This window comes from Grampus griseus (genome assembly GCF_964374135.1).
Source record: "Grampus griseus genome assembly, chromosome: 11".
NCBI classification, from domain to species: domain Eukaryota; kingdom Metazoa; phylum Chordata; class Mammalia; order Artiodactyla; family Delphinidae; genus Grampus; species Grampus griseus.
This window is the reverse complement of record NC_139005.1, coordinates 28,705,037-28,728,383: the sequence shown is the minus strand read 5'-3', so window position 1 is coordinate 28,728,383 and position 23,347 is coordinate 28,705,037. Positions and strand designations below refer to the sequence as shown.

General features: G+C 48.7%; 1 protein-coding gene across 1 annotated transcript in view; it reads right to left on the bottom strand.

Moving 5' to 3' along the window:
- LOC309829341 (uncharacterized protein) overlaps nt 1–18,000 on the bottom strand; it is a gene marked incomplete at its 5' end in the record, with an annotated part of 127,539 nt that extends 109,539 nt beyond the window's left edge. Inside the window, 3 exons of the mRNA XM_082665205.1 lie at nt 14,149–14,314; nt 14,420–14,766; nt 17,896–18,000. Coding sequence (XP_082521331.1) covers nt 14,149–14,314; nt 14,420–14,766; nt 17,896–18,000 — 618 coding nt within the window. The remainder of the gene's footprint in view (nt 1–14,148; nt 14,315–14,419; nt 14,767–17,895) is intronic.
- Between the last annotated feature and the right edge of the window lie 5,347 nt (nt 18,001–23,347).

Sequence of the window (23,347 nt, the reverse complement as noted above, 5' to 3'; positions counted from 1 at the left end):
CATTTTATTCACTTTTACTGCAAACAACAAAACAAACTATAGGTATTTTTTCATTTCAGGTAATTATTTTAGCTAACAGTTATTAAATGTTTTGAGAAGACAGAGTGCTAATTGCATTACTTCATTTTATCTTTAAAACAGCGCTTCCATGTAATTATTCTTAATATCTCCATTGTATTAAAGTGTATCTCTAGTTTACACCTTTCTTCAGAACTGCAGACTTGTGTATCCAACTGTGTACTCAGCATCTCTACTTGGACGTCACGAAAACATCTCAAATCTTATACCTCCAAAACTGGTCTTTAATCCCCCAAACATGCTCTACCCCAAACTTTTTCCATCTTAGGTGACAGTAACCACACCTTTCCAGTTCCCCAGGCCCTAAATCTCAAATTCACCCTTGACCCCCTCTTCCTTTCCATTCTTGCATTCAATCTACCACGAAATGCTGTCACAACCTTCCCAATGTGCCACTTCTGAGAATTACCAGCCGCTAGCAGCCTGGTGCAGGCCACCAACATAGACCCCGAGGATCCTGTAGTCGCCTCCCGAGATTCTCCCTGACTCCACTCTCTCCCCACATCCTCAAGGCCACAGATAGAGTTGTGCTTTTCAAACAAGAGACAGTTCATGCCACACCTCGGCTAAAATCCTGCCCCTGGCTGCCTACATTTAGAGTAAAAGACACAATGCATGTGATGGCCTCCCAGGACTTACCCAATCCATCCCATCACATATCCGACCTCCAGCCCTCCTGCTGTCTCTTCCTCCCCACTGACTAAGTCAGCCAGGGTGGCCTCCTTGATATTCCTCCAAGCTGCCCGGCATATTTCTGCCTTAGAGTTTTGGCAGAAAACTCTGGCAGAGACGGAGGATTCTGGTTATTCTTGCCCCCAGGGAGTGGTCTCCCCATCATACATTCTGACAACTCCCTCACTTCAAGTCTTTGCTCAAATGTCAACTTATAAAATCCACCCTGACTACCCTATTTAAAATCAGAACCTACCTGTACACTCCTCCAGCACTCCCAACCCAAGCCTCTTCAGTGAGCTTCACATCCTTTTCCTTATCCCGTAGCGTCCATCAACTTGTGACAAAGCATAGAATTTATTTATAACATCCGTTTCCACACGAGAGTGTAAGGAGGGAGAAAGCATGCAAGAAGGAGCAAGCAGGCAAAGGCTCTTGTCTAATTTATTCATTGATACGTCCAAGCATAGAGAACAGGAAGATCCTTGATAAATAGTCCTGAAAAAGATACAGATGAGGAAACTAGTAGTAAAGCTCAGAAAGTTTAAGTAACTTCATCAAGGTTCTAGAGCTAGAAGAGGGTCACAGTAGAATTCACACTTGGGGATGTCTAACTTCAAATCTCTTAGCCTCTCTGCTATCTTTTTTTTCTTCTTTGCGGTACGCGGGCCTCTCACTGTTGCAGCCTCTCCCGTTGCGGAGCACAGGCTCCGGATGTGCAGGCTCAGCAGCCATGGCTCACAGGCCCAGCCGCTCCGCAGCATGTGGGATCTTCCCGGATCGGGTCACGAACTCTCAACCACTGCGCCACCAGGGAAGCCCCTCTCTGCTATCTTAAGTCCATGCAATTCAGGATTTGTTTTAATCAGTGCCATGGAAATTCTCACTCCACTGAATAGGATCACTGAAGTGTTCTCTATCTAGATTTATATATATATTTTCCATTTAAACAAAGGAAACAGAAGAGGGCAGTTCATCATGGGTTATTGCGGTAGTTTTACAGCAATTTTAGCAATAATGACATTTAAGTAATAGTGATATTTAATGATAGCATAATAATAATAAAATAATAGCTCTTAAATGTACTGAAGACGAATCGCATGCTAAACTCGGTGCTAAAATATTTCCATGTATATTTTGTGCAAAATCCTTATGAATATTCTATCAGATGAGCTTTATGTGTAACTCCACCAGGCATACTTCTCTTATTCCGCTTTCAAAGATAAGGAAATTGATGAGCAGTGTGGTAACCATTTAATCAAGATGAGACTGGTAATAAGTTGTGAGTATGAATTTAAATTCAGGTCTAACTCCAGAATTTGATTCTCAATCCATACATGAAAATTCTGATAATTCCTTTGATAAGGGTATGGTCTACGTTCTCTCCTGGAAAACATCCCCCATTATGTCTGCCTGTGCTCATACCTTCAGAACACAGTCAAGTTTGAAACATGATAAAAATGTTTAAATAGTGTGCTTTAATAAATGGAAATATCTTCATCTAAACAATAACACAAAAAGGCAGGCTGAGCCCTTTGAAGTGGCTTCGTTGCTATCTTCCATCCAGAACAAGAGAAGGAATCAACAGCTGCAGAGTAAAGAAAGCATGAAACCCAGAGATGGAGGATTCTGTAAATGACCAATTACAAGACTATTAAGCCACACTTTCATAGCAAGAGGCAAAATATTCCATTAAACTGAAAATTCTTCTACCCCTCACTCCAAGGCCCACACAAACATTAATGTTGCATTTATTAGGATGTATTTCCTGTGCTCTATCAACTTGACTTTCAGCAACTGTATTAATACAGTCCTTTCGCTTTGCACATATATCTGAATGATGGATTCCATTACTGGAGTTTTGTAGAAAGAGTGGAGTGAATGAAGTAAAGTTTGGGAAGAGCCATCATAATCCATAATGATGGGCACTGAATCAGGACAAGAAGAAACCTCTCTTCTCATTTATTTGAATGAAAATTCTACTGTATATTTATTGCCTCTGTACAGGGCCATCTGTTGAATAGTGGAAAACAAGCATCTTTCATTTGGAGGTAGGATTTGTGTGCTCAAGTTTCTATGGGCCTGCAGAATTAATCTTGTTTGAGAAATGAAATAAAATGTAATTTCTTACTGTAAGTAGATGTGGTTAAGCAACTGGCAACTTTGATGTCTTTAAATCACTGCAGTTTCAGGGTAGGCAAATCTATAATTATTTCAAGCACTTCTTTATTGGTGCAACAATTGAGCAGTGTACATGGTGGTCAACAACCTGGGCATTGTCAGACGACTCCAAGTTTGAATCTAGACTTTGCCACTCACCAGCTATGTGACTTTCAGCTACGAGAATCACTTTCTTCAGCTTTACAGTGTGGATTATTATATGCCCTTTGCAGAACTACTGTAAGAACTAAATGTATATGGGCACAGTGGCTCATAGTAAGGGCTCAAATTAGTACTGTGGTCACTACTAGTAGCGTTGAAAAGAAATTAGAACTTCTATTCTCATAAAGTGGGATATGTGTCGCTTTATCATTGTAATTTCATATCATTTTACTTTTGACCTTATAATTTAATAGCTCGATCCAAGAAACATTTAGCAGTAAATATAATTGAAAGAAGATTACCTGTCAAACATGAAATACTGTAGCATCAAGTGTGCTGGCACAATACTCTTCTCAGATAATTAACCTGTAAACATATGTTATTGTCTTCTTTTTAATTAAGCACATTGAACATATATATTTACTGTGCCAATTGGCGAAAGGTCCATTAATTAATCAGTCTAACTATATGCTGCATAAACGTCTTCTAAACATAATCGTATATGTATTTTATTTGTTGGGAAAATGTGTTTGAGATTGTTCTTTTCTGCCTATTTAAAGTAAAAGAGGGTGAGAAGTAGAGTTAGGCTTAATGTACTTTGTACTCCATTATGCCATGAAAATGCTTCTGTGCCCTGGAGACAACAACAAAAGATTTGCTTTAATGACAAGAATCAAGTATGTTCTAAAGCTTCCAGGTAGGAGGCGTATAGGTTGCAGTTTATATCAGAAGTCTTTGCTCTCTCTCTCTCAACTGCGTCTAGATGGGAAGGATGTGGTCACAAATGCTTCAAGGTGACATAGTAAATGTTGGAAAAGAGGGGGGTAGGAGGCTGAGTTTTGAATATCTCAAACCTGAGCTAGAAGGATTTTATTTAAAGAAAATAGGAGATATTATTTTTCACTTAAGGAATGCCACTCAGCAAACCTGACATTAATGTAGGAAATTAGCTCTTTTAGCTATGATGCTTTCAAATGCACATGGCTGAAAACAAATTCAAAATAGTCAAAGGAAATTTAAAAACAAAAACCAAACAACAACAACAACCTCAACAAACAAGTACTAGAAATTCAGGGATGCAGCCATATTCAGATACAGTTGGATCTGGAAGTTCCAGAGTATCAGCAGGGTTCCAGCTCTCTCTCCATCGCTCAGCCCTGCTTACCTCTGCAAGACTTTATTTTACAGAAAGTCTCTTCTTGTGCTGGATGGTAACTGGGAGTGCCAGAGTCGTATCTCCCCAGCTTAGAAATTCCAGAGAGAAAAGACAATTCTTCCATGTTTCTCTGAGAGAAAAGTCCTGGGGAGGAGTCTGATAGACTTAGCCGAGGTCAGATGCCTACCCATGAGCCAATCACCTGCTTTACTGGAGTTCAGTCCTTGGGAGACTCATCCCCGGGGCCCGTGAGGAGGCAGGATGGCATTATCTGGCAGTTCTCCAAGAAAAGCCTGCTGTCTTTGTAAGATGAAAGGGGAGAGGACATGGATAATGAAACCTGTATCTGCTTCTGTAAAATCCACAGAATCTTACTCCCTGCCCCGTGTCGATGACCATGCAGTAAGCTGACCCAGGAGGTCATTTTTCCCACAACAGTCTTTATATATATTGAAATGCCCACGGTCGCGAGACCCCTCCACAAGACCACCAGAGTCGAGAGTCAAAGCCAAACGGCAAGGGTCATTTATTGCAGGTTCGAACCTGGACCTCTGCGCACTCGTTGCCGGTGGCGCTAAGAGGTCCCGATGGAGTTTAGTTCAGCTCTTTTATAGACAGGTACAATCAAGTTCGGGACTTTCCAGGGGTGGGGAGTACTGATTGGTTAACCTTTAAACAAAGACACTAGTCGCCGTCTGATTGGTTGGATGATTACAAGGGGGGTCAGCAAGCGTAGTTACAGAAGCAAGAGCGGCTGGTTAAGTTTCGGTTTCCTGAGGTTTCGTTTCTCAATTGGAAATACTTAAGACGGGGCCATGGTTACAAAAAGAAATAGTGCAAACAGGAAAACTGATGCAACCCTAACAGCGCTGCGGCCTCCACCAGCCCAACGGCAGGGCGGCGGGAGGCTGTGCGGCCAACTCCAGGCGGCGCTCCCAAATGTGGCAACCCAGCGCCGCGCCCTGGAAGGGCCCTTTCTCGGCCCTTCTCCTCAGAAAAGTAACTCCAGGAAAAGCACAGACTGAATGCAGGGCGTCAATTCAGTCTTATTCCCACCAAAGTAGAACACAGTCCCCTCATTCCCCCCTTTCTCATGAACCAGAGGAGCCAATCTTGGGTCCTTAAGGCTCAGTTTCTTCAATTTCTAAGGCCTCGTAGGGCTGATATTGTGTTCTTAATACCATTAGCTGAACTGCATTTATTTTTTCTCGGACAAAATCTATGACTCTACTGAGCATACAGGGGCCTATAGTGAAGAGGAAAAGGAGGCATAGTAGAGGGCCCAGGATGGGGAGGAGGAAGGGAAGCATTCCATGAAATCCTGACCAAAGGGGATTATCCGCTAATTCCTGCCGCGGCGAGCTAGGTCTTCCTGGAGCTGGTGGATCTTGGTTCTTACAATGCCTGATTTATTTGCATAGAAACAACATTTTTCTTTTAGGGCGAGGCATATCCCACCCTGTTCAGCTGTCAGCAAGTCTAAGCCCCTCCTATTCTGTAGGACTACCTCGGCCAATGAATCTAATTGGTCCTGTGAGTCCTGAATGGTACCAGAGAGGGCTTCTACATCTTCTATTAATTGCCTAGACAGCTGATTATAGGAGTGAAGGGAGACCCCAAGACCCGTACTTCCTGTGGCCACAGCTCCTGTAATTCCTAATCCTACCAGGAGGGGTATGACTGTAATGGCTCGTTTGGTTCTCCCTGCCCAAAGGTCAAAGCTGGGAATGGGCAATGGGGTGTCTCCCGAGATTAGGTCTACACTGGGGAGGAGGGTGGCTAGGTTGCAGACCCCTGTCCAATTCGGGGGTAAATAGGTGTATGCTAGGTTATTTCCACAGACAAAAACAGTGGTGTTAGGACTACAGAGGGAGGAGTTCACGGGGATATACTGACTACATCCAGTGGATGAAAGGATTCCCAAGTCAATACTGGCGTTAGAGAGGGAATCGTTCTTAACAAAGCATGAGGTATTAAAGGTGGTTGAAAATTTTGAAAATTGTATGGGGAACGGCTCGGGGAGTGAAGTAGGGTTACATCGTTCGCTGATGTTTAAATTGGCGAAGGTGGGGATGGCTATAGGGCGGGGCGGTCCTTGAGGAAGGCAGAGCCAGCAATCCTGCGCTAAGTTGGGGTTGGTGGCATTCAAAAGTGTAAAAGTAGCTTCTAGTATAGTCATGGTCTGGGGGTCCAATTCAGAGGGATTGACCTTAGGGAGAATTAGGGGTGGTAGTTGAGCTGTGGGTACAGATGCCGATAGACCTCTTCTATTTGTCTTCGGGTTTCTATCTGGCGTACTGCGTCCTGGGGCCCCCCACCGTCTGACATATGTGTGGGGGCCCTGGTATTCCAGCATACCGGGGTCCCGGGGGTGCCAGTGCATCCAGCCTGAAGGTATTTATTACCCTCACTAATGGTGGGGCTTTTATTATTCTGTAGTATGGCTGTGAAATAAGTCTTGTTATTGGCCCCTATACATTGCTGGTAAGAGGTATAGCACATGCTATGCATTGATTCCTGGAAGGCAGAACAGGGGCAAGTAGCTCGAGGGGGGAGTGGCTTAGGCTTATGGTAGCATTGCCAGCTTTGAGAGGCCCCGGTAACCCTATATTCCTGAACAAGATACGCAGTTATGCCCCCGCAGTCCTGCATATGAGTATACCCTCGGGGAACAACAGGAGTCTCCATAGTACCTCCCCTGCACTCGCACGGTGCACCGTATAGTTGTTGTATTAAAGTATTCTTATCGGGGGAAGGGCCGAGTCCTCCCCTCGTGGCCCGAGGGTTGAGGGTTAGGACTATCATTAGGGCTATCAGCAGTACCTTGGTCATCATGGGGGAGGGTACGGCACAAGGTCAGTTTGAAGGGATTGTCCTTATTCCGGTCAACCGTCCAGGTGACGTCAGCTTTAGTGGACTTGATGAGGTCAGAAAATGGGTCCACCGGCTTGACGTGGGTGTAATGGATCCAGGCAGCTATGCTGTCCACCTTGATGGCCGTCGGCGTTGTCAGGATGATCTGGTAAGGTCCTTTCCACCTGGGTTCTAGGGTCTCTTGTCGATGGCGTTTGACAAGGACCCAGTCACCTGGCCGGAGCTGGTGTGGAGTAGGCGGGGGTCCTGTTGCATATAGCTCTTTTAGTTTGGGCCAGATTGTCTCGTGTGTCCGCTGTAAGGCTTGGAGGGAAGACAGGAGATTATTTTCTGGGTCCAATTGGATAAGGTTAGTCTTTAGGTTAGGGATGATAGGAGGAGGCCTACCATGCATTATTTCGTAGGGAGTAAATCCTAGCTTATAGGGGGAATTTCGCACCCTAAACAGAGCGTAGGGGAGTAGGACTACCCAGTTAGCGCCAGTCTCCATGGTCAATTTAGTCAAGGTCTCTTTTAGAGTTCTATTCATTCTTTCTACCTGTCCTGAACTCTGGGGGCGGTATGCACAATGTAATTTCCAATTAGCCCCAAGTATGGAAGCCAGATCCTGACTTACCTTAGAAACGAAGGCTGGCCCGTTGTCGGACCCTATCATAACTGGAAAGCCATATCTGGGCAGGATCTCTTCTAGTAGTTTCTTAGCTACTATTTGTGCAGTCTCTTTCTTGGTTGGGAATGCCTCAGTCCAACCTGAAAAGGTATCTATAAACACCAGTAAATATTTATACCCATATTTGCCAGGCTTTACCTCCGTGAAGTCCACTTCCCAGTAGGCTCCGGGCTGGTTTCCTCTTTCCCGGATGCCAGTGGTTGACGGGTGGGTGCTGGCATTATGGAGTTGGCAGACTGCACAGTCAGCAACCAGTCGTTCAGTCTTCTCGGAGACATTTTTAATTTTAAGTCCAGTCTGCCTGATAAGATCCTGTAGCCGTCGGGTGCCCAAGTGGGTGCTACGGTGGATCTGTTCAAGGACCAGGGTTCCTAGTTTCTCAGGAAGGAGGATATCGTTCTTAGCGTCCCGCCACCATCCGTCTCTAACCTGGGTTAGAGGGAGCTTGCTCATCCATCTGATGTCATCCTCCGAGTAGTCGGGTTGGGGCGGTAGTTCCCGGGGCCCTGGATCCGGCAGTTGCAGGGGAAGTAATGGTATTGGAGTGTGTGCCGCCTTTCGAGCCGTCTGGTCTGCCAAATTGTTGCCTCGGGCGACTGGATTCGTGGGTTTTTGATGCCCCGGGCAGTGTACAATGGCTAGCTTTTTGGGTTCCCATATGGCCGCTAGCAAGGCCAGGATTTCCTCTTTGTTCTTGATGTCTTTGCCCTCTGCTGTGAGTAGTCCCCGCTCTCGGTATATTGCCCCATGTATATGTGCAGTAGCAAAAGCATACCGGCTGTCTGTATATATGGTGGCTTTTTGGCCTTTGCTCATCTTGAGAGCTTGGGTCAGGGCAATTAATTCAGCTTTTTGGGCTGAGGTCCCCGGGGGGAGAGTCTCTGCCCATATCACCTCAGTTTCTGATGTTACCGCTGCCCCCGCATACCTCTGACCTTGCTGGACAAGGCTGCTGCCGTCAGTGAACCATGTGACTTGTGCATCCGGTAGGGGCTGGTCACGTAGGTCTTCCCGAACCCCATGGATCTGGGCCAGTACCTCTGCACAGTCATGGAGTGGGGAGTCCAAATCTGGGTCAGGTAATAGGGAGGCAGGGTTTAATGCCCGCGGCGGAGTGTAGCTGATTCTGAGGGGATTTAACAGTAGACCCTGGTAGTGGACCAGTCGAGCATTGCTCATCCATCGGTCAGGAGGCTGTTTGAGAACCCCGTCGATGGCGTGGGGGGTGGTGACATGCAACTCCTGTCCCATAGTTAGTTTGTCAGCATCCTTTACCATTAGGGCCGTGGCGGCGATCATCCGGAGGCAAGGAGGCCAGCCGGCAGCCACTGGGTCCAATTTCTTTGATAGGTAAGCGACAGGCCTGGGTCAAGGACCGAGGGGCTGGGTCAACACGGCCTTAGCTATGCCTTTGCTTTCATCCACAAAGAGGTGGAAGGGTTTGGAGACATCAGGGAGACCAAGGGCGGGTGCGGATAGCAAGGCAGTTTTGATCTGCTGAAATGATTGCTCAGCCTCCTCTGTCCATTTAAAGGGCGTCTGCTCTTTGGTGGCTAAGTATAGCGGTTTGGCCATTTCAGCAAATTTGGGTATCCATAAACAGCAGAACCCCGCTGACCCCAAAAATTCCCTCACCTGTCGAGGCGTGGTGGGTCTGGGGATGCGGAGGACGGTTTCCTTCCGTGCATCTGTGAGCCATCGTTGCCCCCCTTTCAATAGGTACCCCAGGTAAGTTACCTCAGGCCTGCAGATCTGCGCTTTCTTGGCAGAGGCCCGGTATCCCAGGGTGCCGAGAGTCTGTAGGAGGTTTCTGGTTCCCTGCAGGCAGGCTTCAGCGGTCTCAGCAGCTATTAAGAGATCATCAACATACTGCAGGAGGGTTACATTGGGGTTTTGTCTCCGGTACTCACTGAGATCCTCGTGTAGGGCCTCATCAAACAAGGTGGGCGAATTTTTGAATCCTTGGGGAAGTCTGGTCCAGGTGAGTTGTCCGTTTATGCCTCTCTCGGGATCCGACCATTCGAAGGCAAAGAGTTCTTGACTTTTGGGCGCCAAGGGTAAACTAAAAAAGGCATCTTTGAGGTCCAGCACAGTATACCATTGTTTTCCTGGACTAAGGGCGCTCAAAAGAGTATATGGATTGGGCACAGTAGGATGGATGTCTATGACCCGTCTGTTAACTTCTCTCAGGTCCTGCACTGGGCGGTAGTCTTTACTGTTAGGTTTGCGGACTGGCAGCAGGGGTGTATTCCAGGCCGACTGGCAGGGACGCAGTATCCCCAGGTCAAGAAGCCGGCGAATATGAGGAGTGATACCAGTCTTGGCCTCTAGGGCCATGGGATACTGTCGGACACGTGCAGGATCTGCTCCTAGTTTGATCTCTATGAATAGGGCTGGGCGATGTTTGGCTAGTCCCATCCCACCTGTTTCTGCCCATGCTTCGGGGAACTGCTGAAGCCATGACTCTATATCTTGATTTTGGGAGGGTGGTTCCTGATGAAGTCGGTACTCATCTTCTAAGTTCAGGGTGAGCACAGATATGGGTTGGTCGTGAGGGTCTGTTACGATTGGCCCCTCTGGCCGAAAATGAATTTGTGCTCCCATTTTAGTGAGCAAGTCTCTCCCCAGTAAGGGGCAAGGGCTATCGGGAATGACCAGAAAGGAATGGGTTACTCTTCCCGTGCCCAAGTCCACAGTTCTCTGAGTGGTCCAGGGGTAATGTTTGACTCCCGTAGCTCCCTGGACCCAGGAGGATTTGTTAGAAACTTTCCCGTGGGGCTTAACCAAGACCGAATGCTGTGCCCCCGTATCCACCAGGAATTGGACTGGTTTCCCCTCCACTTGTAGGGTTACCCTGGGTTCGGGGAGGGGGTCCGAACCCCGTCCCCCCTACTCTGCATCATGTGTAAATAGGACTGGGGTGGGCTTCGGTTGCCATTACCTCTGGTTGGGGCGCGGCTGCCTTTTCTTGGGGCATTCCCGAGCCCAGTGGCCTTTTTCCTTGCAATAGGCACATTGATCTCTGTCCAATGGTCGCCTGGGAGGTCGAGTGGCTGGGGGGCCCTCTTGATCTTTCTGAACAATGGCGGCCAGGACCTTAGTCATTTTCTCAGTGGCTTTAAGTTGTTTATCCTCTGGGGCGTCTCGGTTATTAAAGACGCGCTGGGCGATACGGAGTAGATCCTGTATCTGTTTGCCCTCCAGATCTTCTAACTTCTGGAGTTTCTTTTTAATATCAGGGGCTGCCTGGTTAACGAAGGACATTACAATGGCAGCCTGATTTTCGGGGGCCTCTGGATCCATAGGGGTATACTACCTAAAGGTTTCCATTAATCTTTCTAAGTAAGAGGAGGGACTTTCTGTTTTACCTTGTATAATTGAATATACCTTGGCCAAATTAGTGGGCTTGCGCGCGGCAGCCCAGAGACCCGCCATTAGAGTCTGGCGATAAATGAGCAGTCGTCCCCTACCTTCTCCGGTGTTATAGTCCCATTCATCCTGCGGGGTGGCGAGTTAAGGGAAAGGCTGCATTGATGAGGTCAGGGTTAGCGGTGGGTTGACCATCATCTCCAGGAACCAGTTTTCTCGCCTCCAGCTGGATTCGCTCTCGTTCTTCGGTAGTGAATAGGATCCGGAGGAGATGTTGGCAGTCATCCCAGGTGGGCTGATGAGTGAACTTAACGCTATCTAGAAGAGCTATCAAGTCTTTAGGATTATCAGAGAAGCGGGCATTCTGGGTTTTCCAATTATATAAGTCACTGGTAGTGAATGGCCAATACTGGAGTCGGGGGTTCCCTGTCTCATCGCGAGGGCCTATTTCTCGCAGGGGTAGGGCTATGGTGGAATCCGGATGGCGGAACCCTGGGTCGCGCTGAGTGCGTCCACGGGTGCGTCCAGCCGGCCCATGGGAGTTGTTTTCATTGGGCAGGAGGACTGGTAGTGCTTCTGCCTCTCGGTTCTCCGGTTCTGACCTGGGTGGCCCCTCGGGAGGGGCCGCAGGAGGTTCTACCAAGGGGAGAGGAGCAGGGCCAGGAGCAGGAAGGGGGACCGGTTGTGGGGCCAAAGGAGGAGGTTGATATGGGGGGGGCGTCTAGGAGAAGGAGGTCTTGGCTATCAGAGAGTATGGGTGCAGTTGGGGCCTGAGGCTTGGGAGGTTTAGTTGGTCGGGCCGCAAGGATCTTACATGACCCTGATGACAAAAAGGGGGTCATCCAGGGAGGTGGGTTTTCTGTCAGGTCCTGCCATACCAGGATGTAGGGGATCTGGTCTGGTTGGCCTTCTTTTCCTGGCAAGAAAACTCTAGATTTAACTTTTAGGATTATAGGAAGACAAAAGGTACCCTCGGTGGGCCAGCCAACCCCGAAAGTTGGCCATTCAGAGCGGCAGAAGGTAATTAGTTTTTTTCTCCGGATGTCCAGACTGAGGTTGTGTCCTCGGGACTTTACATCCCCGAAATTAGCGAGGAGGAGGGAGGGGGGGTACTCTGTGCTTGGCCCATGTCTAGGTCCTGGAAGAGATTGGTCAGAAAAGGTTACTCTGAAAACAAAAGTGATTAAGAGCAGTCCCAATAGCGGAGCCTGTAAAAGGAGGAAGGGGAGGTTATCGCGTGCGAGCTTCAGATGGGCTATCAGCCCCAGATGGGTCGTGGTGGACGTCTCCAACCACACCCGACTAGGTGTCCTATAGCGCGTCCGCCAGGACTGTCCTAGTCCCCAAAACAGAAGGTACCCTGAGCCGGCTTACTTACCGATCGGTTGTCAGCGATGACCCGTTGACCTGATGTCTGGTGGGCTCGGGGGCATCCCGGACGAGCCCCCAAATGAAATGCTCACGGTCACGAGACCCCTCCACAAGACCACCAGAGTCGAGAGTCAAAGCCAAACGGCAAGGGTCATTTATTGCAGGTTCGAACCTGGACCTCTGCGCACTCGTTACCGGTGGCGCTAAGAGATCCCGATGGAGTTTAGTTCAGCTCTTTTATAGACAGGTACAATCAAGTTCGGGACTTTCCAGGGGTGGGGAGTACTGATTGGTTAACCTTTAAACAAAGACACTAGTCGCCGTCTGATTGGTTGGATGATTACAAGGGGGGGGTCAGCAAGCGTAGTTACAGAAGCGAGAGCGGCTGGTTAAGTTTCGGTTTCCTGAGGTTTCGTTTCTCAATTGGAAATACTTAAGACGGGGCCATGGTTACGAAAAGAAATAGTGCAAACAGGAAAACTGATGCAACCCTAACAGCGCTGCGGCCTCCACCAGCCCAACGGCAGGGCGGCGGGAGGCTGTGCGGCCAACTCCAGGCGGCGCTCCCAAATGTGGCAACCCAGCGCCGCGCCCTGGAAGGGCCCTTTCTCGGCCCTTCTCCTCAGAAAAGTAACTCCAGGAAAAGCACAGACTGAATGCAGGGCGTCAATTCAGTCTTATTCCCACCAAAGTAGAACGCAGTCCCCTCAATATGACTAAGGAACACACTGGTAAAAGAATATGGGAGAAAGTCTGAGTATGACAAGTCAGCTAGACTGATATTAACTAAAAAAGCTGTGTGAAAATATCCTTAAAAAGTTGCCCCCAACTCACTCAAAGTCCAAAGTTGGAGCTGGAAATACAATGTCATGGAGTTTGGATAAGAACAGGTTTTCTCCAAGCTGAACTATGACACAGAGAGTAGAGGCTTCTAGAAACTATACTTTTTCAAAGAAAAAACATCACATGAGAAAAATGAGGCCTAGAAAAATTAAATGACTTAAGGTAACATAGCTAATTAATGGCAGGACTGAGACTAGAGTATACTTTGTGTAACTGGCTATGGTCTTTTTTGTTTGTGTTTGTTATCACTTCAAAACGAGACAAACTTAAAGAAAGGAAACACAACCAAGGCTCAGTGGTTGGAAAAGGGATGGATGTGAACGCCCACTTGTTTCTTACGTATAAAGTTACCCCTCGCAGTGTTTTGGAGGAGAAAACGCTGGCTCTTCCCAACGTTGGTTACATACACAAAGATTCCAAAGACAAGACAAGTGCTTTGCAAACAAAGTAACTAGAACCAGCTCAGGCTTCCCCGCGCCGGGTTCTACGTTCCACGGTCAGAACCACCAACTGTATCCCCCCGGGTAACAAAGTGATTCAGAAAAGCTAGCGTCTTCAGAAAAGGGAGAAAACTTAGCCGGGAAGAGAGTCAGGAGAAAACTTGCTCAGCTTCTTGCTGGGGTCTGAAACGATCCCAACAGAGTCCTTAAACCCCTCAGGTTTCCCCAATCAAGCACCCTCGCCTCCAACCTGGGCCACCCCAGATCTGACTATCAGAGGAGAGAAGTCTGCGGACGCACGGAGAGCTGACCACCCCCACGAGAAGGACCTACGCGCGGCCGCACCCACTCACCCGCCGCTCCCCGGGAGACTGGAGACCAGCGCGGGGTCCAAGTCCTGGGCGTGGCAGACTCGTCCCTCTCCGGGCCCAGCTCCAGCTCACCTCGGCGCGGCCCGCCTGGGCGCCGCCATCTTGACCAGAAAGGGGGCCTCGCGCCGGAGGCCCCTGAGCGGGCGCCCTGAGCGGAGCCGGAGCGCCGGGGAGCCCCAGGTCGGCGCCCTACGTCCCCCGCGCGCTCGCGCCCCGTCCACGAGCGACGAGAGTCCCGCACGCAGCGCCCTACCCAGGCTTCCGCGGAACCGACGCCCCGCGCAGCCCGCACCACGGCTCAGGCGGCGCCGAGGGCAGCCCGGGCGGAAGAGCGGGCGCGGGGCACGCGCTCGGTAACCTGGCAACGCGGAGCAACCCGGCGTCTCCGGCGAACCCCAGCCTTCCACCACGAGGAAGCACGGACCCCCGCACCCGCCGCCCAGCCCGCGCCGCCCCTCGGTCGTTCCGCCCGCCGGTCGTTCCGCCCGCCGCTGCCCGCTGGCTATGGTCTTTTAAATCCATGATACAACGTCTATATGTAACAAATCTGTTAAACCCTAAATGTTTATGATATTCAAGTAATCCATTATCTGAATTATTCTTGAAGATAAAACATCCAAAGACTTCTTAATTGTATGGGTATACGTACATAAAATACACGTGGAGGTAACTTCAAATATAGTATGTGCCTGTCTCTAATTCCTTCCCTCTCCGCTCTTTTAAAAAAATGCCCCTTTAAAAATTGCCCACTCACCATCTGTTAGGTAAATTTGCTGAAACACAGTAAATGTGGAGACAGAAATTGTTATAGAGACTATTCCAAATGGCACCGACACCTGTATTTATGAAATTTTTAAAAGGGTAAGTTAGAGTTGATTTTTAAAAAAAAAAAATCCCACTATAGTAACACCACATCATCCTAGGTGCCCAGTTCTATCCAATTACATAAGATGGAGAAAGAGAGCGAGAGAGAGAGAAACAGAGAGAGAGAGGAGAAAGAGAAAGAAGAAAGGAAGAAAACCAAGTACTTATGTGTAAAGTGTTGCTCCCAAAGTTTGAGATTATACTCAAGCATCAATGAACAGAAGGAAAACACTTACAAATTTACAAATGTATTTCATTTATGGTATGAGGGACACAGGTTTTAGATTTGCAACACGCTCCCACAAGGGTCAAATTGACCACTTTTTTCTATCTAGTTGCTCTTGAGAGAACAAAACAATTGAAACAGATGCTGTTCAATTCCAAGTCTATAGCTTAGACCATGTCACTGCACATGAAATATTGTTCATTCAGAGTCAGCACATAGCAAGAGTAATTTATACTCTCAGAGTGTTTGCTCTCAAGTCAATAGCAGAGAAGCCTTGACTAAAAACGTTCCCATTAATTTCCATTGTAATATATCTTACTTATAGCCCATGAAACAGTGGTCAGGGGAGATTTAGTCTTTGGACACCATACTATATAATCTCTCCACTTTAAGCCATCCCCCACTCGGCGATTATTTTTTAAATATGTTACTCGTAGTCAATATTAATTTACATTTAATCTTTCTTAGCATTAGGAGAGTATTATTTTGTACAGGCTCAGAAACAAATCTCCCGAAATTCCTCCCTGATGCTCCCTTCAGGCTGAAAATGCATTGCAGGGTGGCTGCAAGTGACTTACTTCTAGTTGGCAGAGCCCTGGCCACACACTAATTTCATTAGCCTCAAACTCCTGGATTTGAAAGATCCACTGAATATGATTCCTGTCCTCTGACATGTCACTTACTAACCAATTCAGTGTGCATACAGAGGAGAGAAAGGACTTGCTCAGCTCTGGCCCACCGGCAGGCAGATGAGAATTCCCAGTCAGAGACACTGTTTACATCTGAGTGGTCATTCTTGCCCGGGTCCTCATTTTCAGGAAGGAAGTTCAATCCAGGCTTTGCTGGCAGCTGCAGCATCTGTTACATCCATTACTAGCTCCTTGTTCCTTCTTGCCCCCCAGTGCTTAGCATCCCCCATTTCAGTCACTAAGTCTTCCTTCCTCCAGCCTAGAAGCTTACCTCACTGTAAATTTTTATCTCAAATGATAGGTTTGGCACATTCCCCACAGCAACCCACAGGGACTGGGGAAAAGAAAACTCAGATCTCTGGAGAGCTAAGAATTCAACCATTTAGAGGAGTTTCTTTTATACAGGACAGTCTTCATTGAGCTGAACCCTGCAATCCCAGAGAAGATTCACCTACCCGTTCTTTTCTTCTTTCCCTAAAGTGACTGTGTCTTTGAACAATGGGTCTGTGTTCCACTATTCTCTCTATTCATTTTGCAGGTTTACAGAGGCTGGGAAACTGGGGACTGGACTTACATGCCAGGAGCTTCTAAGATCACACGCAAAAATAAGGCTACGGGAAGAGATTGTTGGAATCTATCTCTGTATATTTGAACATGGGCAGTGGTTAACCAGGATGCTCACACCAAGCTTATATCCAGCTTGCAGCACAAGCTACAAGTTGGTGCATCCCTCCTACTACCAGCCTCTTCTCAATAAATGCAGGTGAAAACTGGGGGCTCTTTTCCCTCAGCTGTTCAATCCAACATGAATAGCTGCAATTTGCAAATTAGAGGAAAATGACAGTGTTTTCTCTGAATGGTTTTGGTCCCAACCCACACTGCTAATGTTGGCATTCAGTTCCTTTCCTTCCCAGCTCAGGGAACGGGGGAACTAAGCATAAGGCAAGCGTTCTCTTTTCTTGCAAGTGCCTCAGATCCACACACCAGAGAAGGAATCAGCTCCCCCTGGAATCTTTTTCAGCAAACACAATCCTTCAGCCTAGTCGGCAAGCTCTCTCTTGACTTTAAGATTTCACTCTTTTTTCGACAGGCAGGCCCATCTGCAGTACTGCCCAAGCTCCAAGTGAAGGCACCAAAATAATTTTAAAAATGTCAAACAGCAAATGTGCCTTCAACCCCCAGAGCTCCAGTAAAACTACTGTGAGTTGCCCCTGTGGTTCTCAGGTGACCTCTGGCCTCATCCTCCCTGCAGCGCTGCCTCCTCAGGTTCTCTAGTTTAAGCTCGGAGGTAAAGGAAGTGCTTCTGGGTTTTGCTTACAACAACCCAGTCTCTTCCTGAAAGCATTACCTCAAAGTGAAGGCTGCCCAGAAGCACTTTTGGCCTTGCAAACATCTAGAGATCTCCATGGTGGCATACTCAAGAGGTGCTAGAGATGCTCAGAGGCTCAGAGGGGCCATACCAGGCTGCAGCTTTAGACAGGCACCCCTCCTTCTGGCACAAACACAAGCTTCATACTCCTGGGTGCTGATGTAGTGACAGCTTGAATCACAAGGAGTCCCCTCCAGAAACCCAACATGCTTCAGGAAAGGCACTTGAGAGGGAGCCAACTTTTTAGCTACGGGGAGCATAAGGGTCAGCCAGAACATCTGGAGAAGGGACTAACTGAGCTTGGGTCCTACCAGGCAGGGAGAGAGCTGTGCATTAGGAAAGGATCACTTCAAGACAGAGATGAACAAAAAACTTGGATATAGGGGTAGAGAAGGAAAAGAGAGGCAGAAATTGAAAGGGAGAACATAAAAACAGAGAGACAAAAAAAAAAAAAAAAAACAGCAGGGAGAAAGAGACACAAGGAGAGAGACACACAGGAAGAAAGACAGAGAAACAAGAGAATCCATAGTCACGCAGACCCTGAAACTCAATTTCTTCATCCAGAAGCCATCCATCTATACCCAGGGCGGCACAGGAGCCGTGGGGCCGAGGCTGCGGGAGCAGGCGGTGAGAGAGCACTGCAGCACCGCCCACGGCTCAGCTGGCCCGATCCGCCGTCCTCGCATCTTCCGCCGTTGCCCGCCTGCACCCGGAGCTAGAGGACCGCCCGGCCTTGCTCAGCGCACCCTACTGCCTCCCTCCAGGCGCCTTCTTGTCTGGCTCTGAGAATCGTCCTCAAAACCCAGGACTGGGGTTGGGGGCTGCGTTAGGGAGGTCGTGGGAAAGGATGGGCACAGGGTGGGTGCAGAGAAAGCGATTGTGCTTCGCAGTTAGCATGAGCTCACCTCCGGGCTGTGAGCTGGCAGGAGTAGAAAGCTGATCGCCCGGCTCCTGCCAGTGGCCAGATCGCAAAGGCAGTTTAGACGGTGCAAACAACTGCCCAGAGCAAATCACCTGGGGGCACGTCTGCGGGTGGCTTCTCCCCGCTTGAGGACAGTCCCCACGCCTTCCGCCCCATGCCCTCGCAGAGACAGGTTACAGGTCGGGAAATCCAACCCGAGCGAAATGGGCAATTCACGTCCAAATGTAGGTGAAGACCTAGCCTTCGGTTTAAGAACTGCCTCCCTAAGCTCTTCTCGAAATTTTCCAAGGCAGCTGCAGCTTGTCGGGCGGCTTGGGGCAGGGAAGCTGGGGAGTTGAGAAATGCCTAGTTTCTAGGCGTCTTCTCATCTTTCATATTCCTTGCGCCTAGGTGGCTCTCACAGGAGCCCGGCACTTTTACAAGCCTGTTTTGGAACCATATTTCACTCGAATGCAAACCCATTTAAATCATCGCCTTGTTTTTCGGAGACTGTTTCTTCTAAATGGGGCCATAAATCCAGAATGTCAAGCCGGATGGAGTGGAGCGCGGACAGGGGAGAGATGGAAGGGAAATGAATCAAGCAGGGAAAGTACCTCCTCGGGTGAGGTGGGAGGGATTCGGCAGGATCTCCAGGGTGGAAATGAGCGAAGGCTGACCAGACCCCGCACCCCTGGAGTCCAAGCCAGCCTTCAGGATAAAGAGCGCGGGGAGCTACGGCGCGCTCTGCCCCGGAGGGAGCGCCCCCCTACCTGGAAAAGCCTCAGGATGTTGGCTACCATGATGGAGACCGAACTCCCCGAAGCCCCAATCACTCCAACTACTTTCTCGGGCTTGACGAAAACCGGAGGCTCGCCGTTGGTGCAGCGCACTTCGGAGGTGTCCTTCTGGATGAGCGCCTGGACGAAAGTGAGCGACTGCTCGAGCGCATAAGTGTCCCTGGAACAAGTGTCTAGGATCCGCGCTCCCAGCGTCACGTTGGGCAGCAGGTTGGGATCGCTGTTGATCTGGTCCAGGGCGTAGAGCATCGCTTCCAGCCTGTGGATCCCGTTCTCCCTCTTGATGTCGCCGCAGGGCACTCCGCTGGGACCCTTCGCGTGCACCGGGAACAGCCCCCCGAGGGTGACGTCCCCCTCGATCCGAATGGAGTGCGGGGCGTACGTCTCCTGGCCGCGCGCCGCCGCCGCCAGCGCGCACAGAAGCACCTCCAGCACGCAGCAGGGAAACTTCATCAAAGTCAGGCCGCGGAGCAGCTTCCCTAGCTGGACCGTGCTGCTCCCGCGGCTGCGGCGGTGGCGGCGGCACTGGAGGGGACGGTGGCGGGCCCGCCGGAGTCCTGGCCCCTTGGGGTGAGCTCCTCCGGTGAAGCCCAGGGTCTCCTGCGGGCGAGGAGGGTAGGGGCGCCCGGGGAAGGGCAGCCGGCGAGGGTGGGGGGTCCCGCGGCGCCTGCCAGCTTGGGGCGCCGTGCGCTCTCGGGTTCCCCGGCCAGCGCGCCGCGCTCGAGCTCGCGCTCGGTGGCTTGCAGCTCGAGCTCTCCAACAGCCCAGCACTGGGGAGAGAGCGAGGATGGCTATCGCTTTAAATGAGCGTTCGGCTCCCTCTCCTCCTCCGCCCACTCCCTCCCACCCTCGCTCGGTCTTAGGCTCTCCCCACCCTTCCCAGCGCCCACCCTCCCCACGGTTTTGCAACATCACGCAGGGAGGGGCTGCGTGCTGAGGTAAGGGGGGAGGGAATGGGTGGGCGGCTGTGGGGCGGGGGGAGTACCTCCGATTGGGAGTTTCGAGGTCCCCAGGGAATCTGGGGATTGCAGGTCGCAGGCGAAGGCTGAGCTCCTGCTTCGGTCTCACTGTAGAAGCCGCTCGCTCGCCCGCCTGCACCCACATGCACATTCTAGGCACAGGGTGGCATCAGCTCCGGACAGGGCGGTTCTAGCTGGGGCTGACTGCTTCCAACCCTGAGGTCCGGAGCCGGGGCTGTCAGCGCCGGGAGAATGCGAGGTAGTCGAAGGTGATGCCGCCAAGCATGAAGGGTAGTAGGGAGACCCCAGTCTCTACTGCTAATTCGTCTGTGCCAGTTTTTCCTAAGAAAAACACACATACACACAGGAGCCTGATTTATGACCTAAAGAACCTTTACGCAGAGACTTCTCCGGGGCCAGGCACTGGGCTAGCCTGTAGGGAAAGACGCCAACAAGAAATGCTGGGAATGGAAATGCATCTTTGGTCTTCAGGGGTTACTGTGGCCGGAGCCGGATGAAGTAACCCTGGTCTCCAGTAAATCTGTGGCGGATTCGCTCCTTTTCTTCCTTTCATCGCAAGAGATGGAACAACTGAGAACTCTGCAGAGCGCACTTTCTTCTCTGGCGCTGACAGGTGTAAGGCTCCCTCCTACCCATTTCCAGAGATGCTTTTGGGCTGATGTCAGGTTTCCTCGGGCAGGAAATAGCAAGAAAGAGGTGACAGTAGGAGGAGCAGACAGAAATCTCCCCATCGATCCAGTGATCCAGTGATCCATTCTTTTTTTTTTTTTTTTCTGGCTGAAGATTTGGGGGGTTTGGGGAGTGGAATCAGGATGCCAGAGCAGGTAGTAGTGCAGTTAGGAAGCTGTTTTTCAAAGGTGTCCCATCCTGCAGGTCCAGCCCAAACTTGGCCCAGCAACAAGTGGCCCTAGTTCCTACACAAGGAAGGGCAATGTATCTGCCCTTGGTGCCCACGTGTACTGCTTATGGTGGTCTCTACTCTTGCTGAGCCTTTCCGTTGGAGGGCAGCGAAACTGTCTTATACAGAATTGAGGGCGCAGAGAAAACCAAAACAAGACTATACTTTCTGTTGTAATGTTAGTGTACTAAAGAAAAATGTCCTTGCACATAAACAAAACAACACACACACACACACACACCTAAAAAGTCAGAAGTTGGGAAGTTGGTTGTCTCTTCCACCAACCACCTGTATGACCTTGGCACTTCTGTTCCTGTGCCTGAGTTTTACTTTGCCCATCTGTAAAATGATGAGATTGAATTGAATGTTTTACAGGTTAACTTTTAACTTTCAAATCCTCTGTTGAAATAGGCCATGCACCTTTGGCCATGGTGTTCTTTTTAGACCAATATCCTTTGTTGCTTTAAGTGTAGGGCACCCGTTTTTTGATACCCAAACAACACTTCAAACATTTCCTGGTACAGAGGATATTTTTTTTCTTGTTGACCACCCATTTATCGTCCTTCTAGGGAGAGTCCAGTCCATCATTTTCTTTTCAGACATGCCCCTCCTCCAGGTTTCAATACTTAAGGTTTGAGGAGGAAAAAAACCTTCTGGCTACAGTGTTCAAGGAAGGGAATAGAGGCTAACAAGAGCTATGCAGGGCTAATCCCTGGAGTTCTGCTGGAGTAACGAGGGTGATGACATAGGGTTACCACTGTCCAATAGACAATCCGTGCCGGAGTTAAAAGAAAAAGGAGCCTCCTTCCTCTGAATGCTTTATGTATATCTTTTGGACAATGTTACACTATTTGATTTTGTAAAAACATACCATTTTACTGCCATCTTCAAGAAAAGTGATGTAAAAGCTATGCGAAGCTACCCCTGTATACAATGTGATCATCCATCACTCATAGATGTGATGCCCTGCTATATAAGTGCACACCTTGTGCAACCTTATGCTGTGATGCGCCCGCCCCTTCCAGCCAGCCCTGGAGCTGCGAGCGTATAAGCCTGCAGCTGTGCCAGAAGCTCCCACATAAACAGGGAAATATTTGAATCCCATAATGAGAGACACCAGAGAGGAGAAAAGGCAGAGAGAAGAAGGGGTGGGGAAGAGAGAAAGGGACCTGGTTAAAACATGTGAACTCCTGGATCCACATGTGCCTGAAAGATTGCCTCTTTTTTTTCAGTTATATAGTATTTTATTTCTGTTGTTTGAAGTCAAAATATCCTCTTGTAACTCACCTATTCTGCTATTCAATACATTGGATCAAAAAGGCTGGAACAAGTGAAATAGATATCCTGTTAAGGCAGCATTAGCTAATTTGGAAAGGGGGAAAGAAGCAAAGCAATAGAAAGGCATCCTTGGGAACACAAATACTGTGATCCTAGTATTTAGGCATCAGTACCTCAGGCTATATTTGATAGAGACTGTATCCTTATTTAGTTTTTAATTTAAGGCTATTTAGTAGGCACTTGGTGCCAAAAAATATATTTGAAGAGCTGTGTTACAAGTAATAGCACTTGATTTTTCACCTGCCCATGTGAAGATCTATGTTCTCCTCTTCCATTTCCAGGTCACAGCTTGCAACTGCTCAACAAATAGTTCTTGGCTGACTGTTGAATGTTGCCTTGTTCTGTGTTCTCTCTTTGCTCTACTCATTCTCCCCAAACATCTGGCAGCAATCATTATCTTCTTTTTGTTGCAGTCATCTGTGTGCATGTTTTATTTCCCTTGCTAAGCTGGAAGATCCTTGAGGGTAAGGGGCTAGGTATTATAAGGGGCTAGGTATTATTTATCTTTTTACCTCGGACAATGTTCAGAATGGTGTTTTGTACCTAAGAAGCACTCATGTGTTGAATGAATCAGAATTGGTTAGCCATTCCCCACTGTCTTTATCTCACAATAACAGAAACATAAAGTGGGCAGAGCAGAAACGACGGCAAATAAATTGTCCTCTTAGTCACAGAATGCAGTTTCTAGAACTTAAAGAATAATTAGTAGATTTTGAAATAATTTTGTTTTACAAAAATTTCATAAGATTGAAATACTCTAACCTTAAAGCTCTCGATCAACTCTAAAGGAGGGCTTTAATTGGCTCTTCCTGAGTCAAGTGTTTATTCCTGGGCCGATAACTGGGGCCATTGTCATAATAGAAAGTGTGATTTGTTACCAGAGAAAGAGGAAAGTGACGCTGGGCTTGCAAGATATTTATATCTTCAGCCAGAGTGCATAGGATCTGGAACTTAATTGGTGACGCAGTGTTTGTTTGAGATTATATGAATGACAAATCTTTGTGTAAGGGTGATTAATCTAAAACTTGGCCAGTCATTGTCCTAGTGTCATATTAAATTGCAGGAGAATCTAGTTTTAGGCACAAAGATCATAAATATAAAATGTGTTCCCAGGCTTTG